This window comes from Hypanus sabinus, chromosome 9 (genome assembly GCF_030144855.1).
Source record: "Hypanus sabinus isolate sHypSab1 chromosome 9, sHypSab1.hap1, whole genome shotgun sequence".
NCBI lineage: Eukaryota > Metazoa > Chordata > Chondrichthyes > Myliobatiformes > Dasyatidae > Hypanus > Hypanus sabinus.
Window position 1 is genome coordinate 127,514,743 of NC_082714.1, and position 13,302 is coordinate 127,528,044.

General features: G+C 39.6%; 1 protein-coding gene across 9 annotated transcripts in view; it reads left to right on the forward strand.

The window, feature by feature from the left end:
* Positions 1 to 13,302, forward strand: part of LOC132399784 (cadherin-4-like) — a 689,576-nt gene that overhangs the window by 647,296 nt on the left and 28,978 nt on the right. For all 9 annotated transcript variants that reach the window (XM_059980521.1, XM_059980522.1, XM_059980527.1 and 6 more), the window contains 2 exons: positions 10,803 to 11,036; positions 11,115 to 11,254. In XM_059980521.1, coding sequence (XP_059836504.1) covers positions 10,803 to 11,036; positions 11,115 to 11,254 — 374 coding nt within the window. The remainder of the gene's footprint in view (positions 1 to 10,802; positions 11,037 to 11,114; positions 11,255 to 13,302) is intronic.

A 13,302-nucleotide genomic window follows, 5' to 3' on the forward strand; every position in this document is an offset into this window, starting at 1 on the left:
AATCAATAAGCTTCAAAACCTTGGCCTCAGTACCTCCCTGTGCAACTGGATCCTCGGTTTCCTCACTTGCAGATCCTGATCAGTTCAGATTGGTGAAAAAATCTACTTCATTGCAAGCATCAAGGAGGAGGTATAGGAGCCTGAAGGCACACACTTAATGATTCAGGAATAGCTTCTTCCTCTCTGCCATCAGATTTCTGATTTGGACATTGAACCCTTGAATAATACTGCACTACCACATTACAACAAATTTCATGGCATATCTGGTAATATTAAAACTGATTCTGATTCAGATTCTACAATCACCATTAACTTCACCATGCTGTGTGCTTAACCACATGCTGTACCTGCTTCATATTTATGACTGAGGCTAAGCACAGCTCCAGTGACATAATTAATTTGCTGTCATTGGCCAAATCAAAGTTGGCAATGAATCAGGAAATACAGTGCCTTAAAAAAGTAATGTGCGCCCAGAAGTATTTTGCATATTTATGGAAGAGTAGCAAGGAAGAAGCCCTGGCTAAAAAAACAGCATATCCTTGCCCATAAAAGCTTTGCAAAGAGTCATTTAGAAGATAATCTAAAGATGTGGAAAAAGGTTTTGTGGTCAGATGGAATTATTTGGCCTCAACATTAAGCAGAACATGCAGTGTAAGTCTAATACTGCACATCGGTCAGGTAGCACCATCCCTACTCTGTGTTGGAGGTAGTATCATGTTGCAGGGATGTTTTTCAGCAGCAGGGACTGTAAACCTGGTCAGGATTGGTATGAAGATCAATGCTGCTAAATACAAAGAGATGATAAATAAAAACCTGCTAGCCCCTACAAGAATGCTTAATCTGGGGAAAAAGTTTGTCTTTCAGCAGGACAATGACCTAGTGCACACTGCCAGAGCAACCACAGAGTGGCTTCATATGAAGAAAATTGATGTCCTTGAGTGGCCCAGTCAGAGTCCTGACCTGAACCCAACTGAAAATCTCTGGCAAGACCTCAGAATTGCAGTCCACTGCTGGCCCCTAATTAACTTGATACAGCTTGAGCAATTTTGCAAGAAAGACTGGGAAAATCTTGCTCTATTACATTGTGCAAAGCAAATAGAGACTTTTCCAAAAAGACTACTAGCTGTAATAGCTGCAAGAGGTGATTCAACTGAGTAAAGGGGGATGAATACTTTTGAACTGCTGACATTTCAGCTTTTGTATTTTTAGATTTTCATGATTTATAATTTTCCTGGTTTTGGGGTTTTACTGTGAAAAAAGAAACATTTAATTCCCAAATAAAAATTCTCAGTTAAATTGGCCAACATCCCTGTTTGTAATACTCATTTAAGTGAACAACTGACTGGAGGCTGAACACCATTACAAGGCCCTGTAGGATGGAGAGTGAAAATCTGGCTGAATGGTGCCATAACAATAACCTCTCATTCAATGTCAGCGAAATGAAAGAGCTGATTATCGACTATAAAAGGAGGAAGTCGAAGGTCCCTAAGCCAGTTCTCATCAGGTAGTCAGAGCTGGAGAGGGTCATCATCATTATTATTTCAAAGGATCTGTCCTGGGTCAAGCATGTAAGTGCCATTACTGTGCCTCTACATTTTTAAGTGTTTGCTAAGATTCAGCTAAGGTTAAAGCTTTGGCAAACTTCTGCAGATGTGTGATGGAGAATATATTGACTGGTTGATTCATGACCACATATGAAAACAGCAATGCCCTTGAACAGGAAATCTAGAAAAAGTACTGTCTACAGCGCTGTACTTCATGGACAAAACCCTCCCCACCATTGAGCAAGGAGTGCTGTCACAAGCAAGCAGCATCCATCATCAAGGACTCCCACCATCCAGGCCATGTTCTTTTCTGACTGCTGACATCAGTAAGAAGATACTGGAGCCTCCGGACCCACACCACCAAGTTCAGGAATAGTTATTACCCCTTAACCATCAGGCTCGTGAACAAGTTGGGATAACTTCATTCACCCAACACTGAACTATTTCCATTGCCTATGGACTCAGTTTCAAGAACTTTTCATTTCATGTTCTCAAAATTTATTGCTTATGTATTTATTACTATAATTTAGTTTATTTTTCTCTTTGATTTGCACAATTTGTTGTTATTTGCATGAGTTGCTTGTCCATCTTGTTGTTTGCATTTCTTCGTTGATTCTGTTTTGTTTCTTTATAATTACTGCAAATGCCTGGAAGAAAATAAATCTCAGGGTTGTATATGCTGAAATATATGTACTTTGATAATAAATTTACTTTAAACATTAAACATGGTTAATACAATGTTTGTAGCAGGATTTAACAAATGAATTTGAATTAACAAATAGATCTGAAACTTCTGCTGGTGTGTCTTAGACCCAAATGAAGAAAATAGTTGTACCTTTCAGTACTTACTTTAAGCTTACATGTTTCTGTATAGCCATTGTTTTTGTGTTTCCTTTTTGAAAGATTTGATGGGGTTGTGCCTGCAGATGGGCTGCAAAGTAGTGTTAGCAATTGATATTTGTTCTGTTTCCTACTTGCTGACAGTATTGAAAAGTCCTGGGTAAGTGGTAACCATGATAAATGCAGTGCCAAAATCCAAGCACATTATTTTGATGCTACAGCTAATCCCCAATCTTTGAGCATCTATGCTGAACAAGCATATTTTCTTCATGTCTCAAGATGTGTTTCTTCCTGACCTCTGCATTGCATCTTGAATAAGTTTTGTATGTGCTGAATTTAAGCAGAACTTTCCATTGTGGATTATATTTACTGAGTTCCAGCAAGCCACTATTCATCTCAATAAGCTGCTGGGTGTTAGAGAAAATAGACTTTCATCAAGTTTATGTAAGTGAACTTGGGTCAGAGGATAAAAAACTCTGCAGTAAACTACTTTTCATCCAATTTCCACAAGAGTATACAGTTTTCTGATTGCCATCCATCACATGGATTATAAACTCAGATTTGCTGAGCCACCAGCAATCTCCTCATGAACTTTTATTTAACTGATGACTATTACGGTTTCTGAATTTAAAAGAAAAATGAGGATGTATTTTATTTCATCAAAGTGTTGCTGTCATAATCTTAGCTCCAAAATGTAGTGTCTTGAAAAAGTATTCAACCCCCCACAACTATTTTCACTGTTTACTGTCTCGTTTTCTAAAATTTGAAATATATTGAAGTAGGAATTTTTTTGAGACGAACTGCAAAACATTGTGCATCATGTCGAATCAAAAGAAAAATTTCAAAGCCTGTCAACAATTTACTAGATATTAAAAACTAAAATTGTAAGGCTGAAAAAGTATTCATCCCTGCTGTAATTAATATGCCAACTTTCCTCAGGAGCAATTCTGGATATTACCTTACCAACTCACCCAATTCATTGATGTAGAAACTTGGAGGATCACCTATTTTCAATGAATGAATAGGAATAAATACCTCCTCTCTCTGTAAGGTCCAACAATATGGTAAATTTTCAACAGACAAAACCAAAATAAAGACGAGCACATTGAAGGCCAATCAGGGAAATGATAATAGAGAAGCACAAATCTGGGGTAGGTTACAAGATCAGCTGAAAGACATTCAATATATCTCAAAACTCAGTGCAGGCCATTGTGGAAAGTGGAAAAAATATGAATGCACAGCCAGACTGCCTTGGTCAGGGCGTTACTCTAAATTTAGTCTCCAGAGAAGAATGGCACTTGTGAGAGAGGCTACTGTGACGGTAACAGTCACTCTGAGTAAACTGCAGGAGTCAGTGCCTGCAACTGGAGATGAAGTTCATGGCTCCACAATCTCTATGGCTTTGCACAATAAGGATATTTAAGGAAGAGCCCAAAGAAGAAGCCCTGGCTAAAATAAAAAAATTACACTTGCCACTAAAGAATTGTGGTTCCATGAGACTAAAATGGAACATTTTGGCCACAATACTAAATGGTACGTGTAGCATTAATCTAATATTGAGCATCAGCCTAGTAACACCTGTTGTACTGTGGTGGAGGTAGCATCCTACTGTGGGGTGCCTTTAGCAGCAGGGTCTGAAAATCTGGTCAGGATGGATGTGAAGATGAGTGCTGCTAAATAGAGAGATATTGAATAAAAACCTGATAGCCACTGCCAGAAAGCTTAAACTGGGGAGGACGTTCATCGTTCAGCAGGACAATGCACACTGGCACATGGAGTGGCTTCGAATGAAGAAAACTGATGTCCTTGAGGGGCCCAGTCAGAATCCTCACCTTAATCCAATTGAACATCTCTGGCAAGAACTCAAGATTGCTGTTCACACCCCAATTAACCTGGCACAGGTTGAGCTGCTTTGCAAGGAGGAATGGACAAAGCCTGCTCCATCACTGTGCAAAGCTCATTGACACTTAGCCAAAAAAAAACTACTGGCTGTACTAACTGCGAGAGGTGCTTCAACTAAGTAGTGAGCAAAGGGGGATGAATAATTCTGTACTGCTGACACTTCAGTTTTTGAATTTTTAGTTTTTCATGCTTTACAATTTTCTCTATTTTTTGGGTACCACTCTGAAAAACCGAGAATGTGATTTATAAATAAAAATTCTCAGTTAAATTGATCAAAATCCCTGGTTGTTTATGTGTAAAAAAGATTGGTGGCTGAATATTTTTGAGGCACTGTGCATTTTAATATTTATTTGTATTATTTGAACCAATATTGTAAACAGGAATTTAAAAAAAGATTGCAGCATCTTTGGATGAAATAGATCCAGTCGTTGTTGGACTGTTAGGTGAGAGCACGTAGGTTCAGTAGTTCCCTATATTAATGTAAAATAGCAATGTGAGAAAGACTATTAAAAACCCAAGTCAGAATTCCTAAAAAAAATTAGTGAACAGGAACCTATCTCAGCAAAGAGAAAGGCTTTAGGCGACTGGGTTATAGGCCATAAGACACAGGAGCAGAATCAAGCCATCTGACCCATCAAGTCTGCTCCACCATTCAGTCATGGCTGCTCCTTTTCTCCTAGTTCTGACCCTAGTTCTTGGCCTTCTCCCCGTAACCTTTGATGCCATGTCCATACAAGAACCTATCAATCTCTACCTTAATACACCCAACAACTTGGCCTCCACAGCTGCATGTGGCAACAAATTCCACAAATTCGCCAACCTCTGGCTAAAGACAAATTTTCCTGCATCTCTGTTTTGAAAGGGCGCCCCTCTATCCTGAGGCTGTGCCCTCTTGTCCTAGGCTCTCCCACAATGGGAAACATCCTTTCCACATCTACTCTGTCTAGGCCTTTCAACATTTGAAAGGTTTCAATGAGATTCCCTCTCATCCTTCTGAATTCCACCGAGTACAGACCTAGAGCCATCAAACAAACGTTCCTCGTATGATAACACTTGCGTTCCTGGAATCATCCTTGTGAACCTCCCCTGGACCCTCTCCATGCCAGCATATCTTTACTAAGATGTGGGGCCCAAAGTTCTTCACAATATTCAGGGTGAGGCCTTGTAAAGCCTCAGCATCACCTCCTTGCTCTTGTATTCTAGACCCCTTGAAATGAATGTTAATGTAGCATTTCTCTTCCTCACCACTGACTCAACCTGTAAGTTAACCTCCAGAATGTTCTGCACATGGACTCCCAAGTCCCTCTGCATCTCAAATTCCTGGATTTTCTCCCCATTTAGAAAATAGTCTGCACATTTATTTCTACTATCACAGTGCATGACCATACATTTTCCAGTATTGTACTCCTTTTGCCACTTCTTGCCCATTCTCCTAATCTGCCAAAGTCGTCTGCATTCTACCTGTTTCCTCAACACTACCTGCCCCTCCAACAATCTTAGGGATTAGACATGAACAGCATAAATGTGATGCGGTGGAGGTTTGTAGGAAGTGGTTGGAGGAAGTACTGCATGAGAACATTTGAATATTTCATTTTGGAAGTTAGAAATGCAGAGGTAAAGTTATCTGCAACTGATGGGCTGAAGCTGCAGTAGTCGAGAGGCCATTACAGAACCTGATGCAGATTTTTTTTCCCATGGAAGGTGTAAAGCTTTCAGAAAGATGTGAATGTGCAAATAATTTGCTGCAGAATTGGAAAGAAAGATCTATTTCTGGTGGTTTGATATAAGCTGTAAATACTAAGTAAAGACAGTATAATTAACCTGAACAAAGATATGTTGGAAGATGGTTTGTTAGACCTTGAATGTTGGTCTACAAGGATAGATGCAAGTGTTTTTATGTGGATCTGATAATGGTAGGTTTGAAATGAAGGGAGTCAGTGTCTGGGATCTCTATAATGTCATTCAGCAGGAAAGTTATGAGATTAGCTTCAATGCAACCAGTTGATGAGAATACAGCAGGAACATGCATTTGTGAAAAAGTTAGTGTACCCTTTGGGAAAAGGGGGAGACAAACAAGGTGAACTTGTCAGGAATAATTTTTGTGATTAAGAGAAAGGAAGGATGCAGCAGCAGCAAAGGAAGCTGAATAAAAGAACAACCTGCTGGAGAAACTCATTGAGTCGAGCAGCATGTGTGGAGGCAAAGGGATAACCTACATTCAAGATTGAGTCAATGCGATTCATCAGGGCTGCTTTTCATTGTGTTCCATGGCAATTGGATAGATGCCCTGGATTCACACCAATACAAAAAAGTCTGGGTTAGCTTTCAAACTGATGGCAAGAACATTGATTTCTCTCACTTCCAGTAATTTCTCCCCCCCACTTTTCTCTTTTTCTTTTCCACATTTTGACTCCCTTCATTTTCTCTCCTGCCTATCATCTCCCTTTTCTCCAATGATTTATTCTTGTTTTTTGTCAGATTCTGTCTTCTTCAGCTCTTTACCCTTTCCACCAATGACCCCTTAGATTATCACTTCACATCCCCTCCCCCACCCACCCACCTTCCCATGCAGATGACTTCACTTCTCACCTATCAACTCGGAATCCTTCCTCTACACCCATTTCTTAATCTAGACTCTTTCGTCCTTTCCAGTTCTAATAAAAAGTTTCAGCCCGTAACATCAAATCTTTATTCCTCTGCATAGTTGCTACCTGAACTGTTGAGTTCCTCCAGCATCTTGTGTGTGTTACTCAAGAATAACAAGCATAGGTTCTTGCATATGGTGGTGGTGGTAGGGGATAAGGGTGAGGGGTTCAGAGATGCTAGGTTTCTATTTCCATGCGGTCCAGTAAGTCTGGAGCTTAATCTTTAAACTGAGACAGCTGACAGGAAGAGCATTTGTGAGTAAAGACGGAAAATGAAATGATAAAGACTATATCAACTGAATATACCACAGGAAGAGAGGGTAAATATTGTAATGGGACAACAGGGGCAACAAATAATGCTAATTTTATAGAACAGGTAAGATTGATGGAACAGTGTGTATTTTCACACAAGAGGAAAGTGATGCACAGTGTGATATTCCAGTTAGCTCCGCAACACTGTAGTGAAGAGTAGAGGAGTCAGCATACAATGAAGATGGATAAACAGGAGAAAACCTGCAGATGCTGGAAATCCGAGAAACACACACAAAATGCTGGAGGAATTCAGCAGGTCAGGCAGCATCTTTGGAAAAAAGTACAGTGGAGGTTTCAGGCCAAAACCCTTCGGCAGGACTGACGGGTAGCTAGTGGCTTTGCCTGTAAGACTGTGCTGATGAGTGTTCTGATAAGCTTTTCAAAGAATAGGAAGGATATGATTGCTCCAAAGAGATTGCAAAGGAGATACACCAGTAATTTTCCTGGAGTTCTGCTTGCAAGGATAGGCACTAGGAGGGAGGTCAGTGGGGAAGGACGAATGGACAAGGGAGTCACATAGGGAGCAATCCCTGTGGAAAGCAGAAAGTGGGGATGAGGGAAAAATGTGCTTGGTGGTGGAAGCTCATTGGAGATGGTGGAAATTCCAGAGAATTATGTGCTGGACGCAGAGTCAGATAGAGTGGTAGGTGAGCACAGGACAAACCTATCCCTGGTAGGGTGGCTGGAGGATGGGGTAAGAGTAGATGTGTGTAAGATGGAAGAGATGTGGTGGAGGTTGCTTTGATGGTGGAGGAAGGAACACCCATTTCTTTGAAAAAGGAGGACATCTCCTTTGTTAACTTATCCTTGCAAGCAGAACAAGAGCTACACTGCCCCTACACCTCCTCCCTCACTATCATTCATGGCCCCAGAAAGTCCTTCCAGTTGAGACAACACTTCATCTGTGAGTCTGTTGGGGTCATATACTGTATCCAGTGCTCCCAGTGTGGCTCCTGTACATCGGAGATACCCAATGTAGATTGCGAGACCGCTTCAACAAGCACCTACGCTCCATCCACCAGAAGAATCGGGATCTCCCAGTGGCTACCCAATTTAATTCCACTTCCCAGTCCCATTCCAATATATCAATCCGTGGCCTCCTCTACTGGCACGATGAGGCCCCACCCAGGTGGGACGAACTGCAATTTATATTCTGTCTGGGTAGCCTCCAACCTGATGGCATGAACATCAATTTCTCAAACTTCCACTTCATCATTCCCTATCCCCTTTTCCATCTCTCAACTTAGCTTCTTGCCTGCCCATCGCTTCCCTCTGGCGCTGCTCCCTGCTTTTCTTTCTTCCATGGCCTTCTGTCCTCTCCTATCAGACTTCCCCTTCTCTAGCCCTGTATCTCCTGCACCAATCAACTTCCCAGCTTACCCTCCTCCACCCAGTTTCACCTTTCACCTTGTATTTCTCTCTCCCCTCCCGCACCTTTTATATCTACTCCTCAACTTTTTTTTTTCCTCCAGTCCTGCTGAAGACTCTCGACCCAAAACTTCGACTGTGCTTTTTTCTATAGATGCTGCCTGGCCTGCTGAGTTCCTCCAACATTTTGTGTGTGTTGCTCGGATTTCCAGCATCTGCAGATTTTCTCTTGTTTGAGAAAATCTGGAATGCACCGCCTAAGGGGATGTCAGTGATAGTTTTTCACAACATATAAGATGTATCAAGGTGAGCACTTGAATTGTGAAAGAATAAAGTGCTACAGGACAGGTGCCTGCATACGGACTAAGGATAGGTGGGTACTTAATTGTCAGCAGGACAGGATGAACAAAGGGCTCTGGTTTGTGCTGCATTACTCATTGTGTCCCTGTAGGCTCATCCAAACAACGTGCACTTGGAAAGAATTGCTTTCCTGATAACCAAGCAATGGTATTGTTGTTATTTTCAAACAGTAGATATACTTTTTCCCAATTTGAAACATAGGTTTTGTTTGAATTAATGACATTCCTTTGAATAATAAATGTAATTTGTGTATATATAAATTACTACTGCATGCATTATTAATTTACTTTTCTGGGTAGAGATCAGTTTGATGGATTCAAGTTCAGTGAAACACTAAAATTTCTCAATTTCAAGAATGAACTTTCTAGCTATGTTCTTCAGTGCAGAAAATACTGAACTACAATATCCATACCGGTTGAAGATCACAAAAAATTTAGTTTATAGTTTATATCATCATTTTCTACTTGGAATTTATGTCTGCACATGAAAATACAGTAACAATTGGTGTCTGGTGTCCCTGCACCATTACACTTTGTGAAATGACAATTGCCTACAGTATTTGTTGGTAACTCTATAAAAAATAATAGAAGTAATTGTGCCTGGAGAATATGGTACGTGATTGAAAGGCTGGTATACCAGAAATAGAATCAGGTTTATTATCCCTAACATATGTTGTGAAATTTGTTGTTTTGCAGCAGCAGTAAAGTACAATACATAATAATAAATGCTGTAAGTTACAATAAGAAATATAAAAAAAATAAACAAGTAGTGCAAAAAGAGAACAATGAGTGAAGTAGTGTTCATGGGTTTATGGTCTGTTCAGAAATCTGATGGTGGTGGGGAAAAGTCTGTTCCTAAAATGCTGAGTGCATGTCTTCAAGCTCCTGTACCTCCTTTCTGATGGTAGCAATGAGAAGAGTATATGTCCTGGATGGTGAGGGTCCTTCAAGATGGATACCGTTTTTTTTTAGGCATTCCCTTTCAAAGGTGTCCTCAGTGGTGGGGAGGCTAGTACCCCTGATGGAGCTCTGCAGCTATTTCCAGTCCTGGTACCTCCACACCAGATGGTGATACAAGCAGTCAGAATGCTCTCCACAGACCATTTGTAGAAACTTGTTGGACTCTATTGTGACACTCTGAATCTCCTCAAATTCATAATGCAATACCTCCTAAGGTTCTGATGTGCCTTCTTCATAATTGCGTCAATATGTTGAGCCCAGGATAGATCTTCAGTGATTTTGACAACTAAGGATTTGAACCATAAACCAGCATAAACCAGCAACATTTAGTCAAACTGTCTTTATTGATTGGTTTCAATCTTATGGTGAATTCAGTCATGAAATTATCACAGGCGTGTACAACTGTCAACGCACTATCTTTTTCAAAACTGAGCAGTAGATAATATGATAGCACCAGTATAATGCACTGTAAATGCATTATTGTATAAGCAGTTTTAAAAATGAGATTATATGAATCATAAAGTATTTTACCAAAGTGAAAACCTTAATTTAACCTATAGATTGACAGTACAAGTCAAGTGTACATTGTTAGAATAATCATTATCATGCACTTTAATTAAAGGATGCACTAAGGTTCTGGTATTGGCTTATTCTGTAAATTTCTTGTTGCACAATTGAGAGCTTCATTTGTTCTTTCTCATCAATGAAGGATGTTTTTCCATGTAGATATTTTATGTTAATTTTAGATGTTTCATGCTTCAGATTTACAATTACTGTGAGATTATTCCTGCTTTTTTTAGTTGTGAAAGAGCTCATTGAGTTGTTTACGATGTACAAAATTCCTATTAATTTCCTCTCTTTGTATTTATCAGGGGACTCTGCACAGCTCAGTTTGAGGATTGGATTCCTGATCGCTGGTGTCTATGATGTTCCAATCATAGTCACAGATTCTGGCAACCCTCCATTATCAAGCACCACTGTTATTAAAGTGAAAGTGTGCCCTTGTGATGAGCATGGAGACTGTACAGCCATTGGGGCTATCGCAGCAGCTGGATTGGGTACAGGAGCCATTATAGCAATCCTCCTATGCATCATCATTTTGTTAAGTAAGTAATGAAGGTAGAATTAAACAATGATTAAAGTCTCTGTGTGTCCTACTGACAATGTAATACTTGTTCCTTCAGTTCTCGTCTTGCTATTTGTGATATGGATGAAACGCAGGGATAAGGAACGACAAACAAAACAACTTCTAATTGACCCAGAGGACGATGTCAGGGACAACATTCTGAAATACGACGAGGAGGGTGGTGGAGAAGAGGATCAGGTAAGACTGCATTTGAACATTATTCTACTATACAATATATGAACTACATATCTGAAGTTCATTCTGGGCAAATTTATATGATAGAAGATTTGATGTGCTTCTGAAAGAGAAAATGTTGCTTTCACAAAAATTCAGTGTACCTCTGATAGAACATGGACTTAAGATCTGTACTGCAGATGTAGGAAGTCAAAAGGACTAATGCACTTTTGTTCCAGTGTATCATCTTCTGTGATACAAGTGCAATTTTGTTTTCTCCAGTTCATTGATTTTGTTTAAAGATCTATATAAATAAAAAGTTTACTGAAGTAAATGATTGTGCAGTGTTCAGCACTTCTCCTACATTTGACCTTGGCAAAAGTGTTACTGAAGGAGAATAGAAGCTAGATTAGATTTTATCATCTAATAAGAACAACGAAGCACTACATCTGCAAAAGGATCCTGCATGATATGTTAGAAATTATTTCAGCATGGTATCATCATGTAGGAAAAGTAACCAGGTTGAATTTTATAATCATTGCCCCAGATGTTGTGGCGAAAAATCATGTAAGTCCCAGCAAGTTTTGAATCTCCTTCTTTGCTTTTTGAAAATGCATAAATCCTGAAATTTCAAACAGCATGAGCCAGTATTTTTCCAGCTAATTTCTGCCATTCACTTCCTCATTGTCCAGTCACAGAGTTGACTTTCAAACTTAGGATAGAGAATCAATTTGCAGCAGGTCAGATCTAACTAAATGGAGGCAAGTGTCTCCATGGGAGCAAGGTAAGTTTTAATTATTTTTCAATTTTAATGCTGCTTTACTAAATAGCTTTCAATTGTTTTGAGTACATTTGTTATTTTTTTTTATTTTTAATTAACTTTTAAAACTCTTTTCTAAATAAAAATCCAAGAAGCAACCTGAGAGCAAAAGTGTTAATTTTGTGGTTGCACTAATCGTATTGTACGAATTATTTGCTGGAGCAGTTACAGCTTCTGTTAACTCTAAAGTAAGTGTTGCATGTAACGGAGTACTGGATCTATTGATAACATGTTCTCAAGTTCTGTTTATAATCTCTGCTGTTGAATTGTGTCAGTGCATTATGTTTACAAGAAATTAAGAATGGACTGTGCAATACACATGTACCAAGTTTAAGCTCAAGTTCAAGGTTTATTGTCATTCAACCATACATGAATACCCATGAATATAGTCAAGCAAAACAGCATTACTCTGGAGCCAAGGTGCAAAACTTAATAACAACAGTCATACATAGCATAAGGCAGATATAGCACATATAAGATAGGAATAAAATACAGTCACACAAAAAATATATAGTCCAAGTCCCTGAGTCTATGAATATTGCAGCAGTCTTCGGTCAAACAAAATATAGCTTGTCATCTTCCGAGTGAACACTGGGAGGGTACTACTGACTCCAGCATGGGCACCGCCTCCAGCACTCTGGTGGAGTGCCTGACTCCGACACCCCCCCGAGCAGCTGCAAGCAGGTGACACTGTAGCTCAAGGCTTAGTCCTTGCTATGGGGTGGCATGGTAGCATAGTAGTTAGCACAATGCTTTACAGTACCAGCAACCCAGTTCAATTCCCACTGCTGTCTGTAAAGAATTTGCACATTCTCTGCATGACTTCATGGCTTTCCTCTGGATGCTGTGGTTTTCTGCCATAGTCGAAAGACATACTGATTGGTAGGCTAAATGGTCATTGTAAACTGTACTGTTATTAGGCTAGGTTAAATTCGTGGAATTGCTGGGCAGCATGGCTTGAAGGGACAGAAGGGCCTATTCTGTGCTTTATCTAAATAAAAATAAATAATTAAGTAAATAAAATGACTGAGGCCTTGCAGCTCTACCATCATTCGCCAATAAACCATTGAATTGGACCTGCAGCATTCCACAGCACCAATATTCAACAGGGTCTTGTGATCACAACAAGAGTGACTATAATTTCTAAAATGTACAGTATAATTTCTGTCTGAGTGAAACTTCACAGTCATTTGGTAATTAATACAAAACATATTCAAAATTCTATAGATTTTTAAAATCTGATACTCTCTGG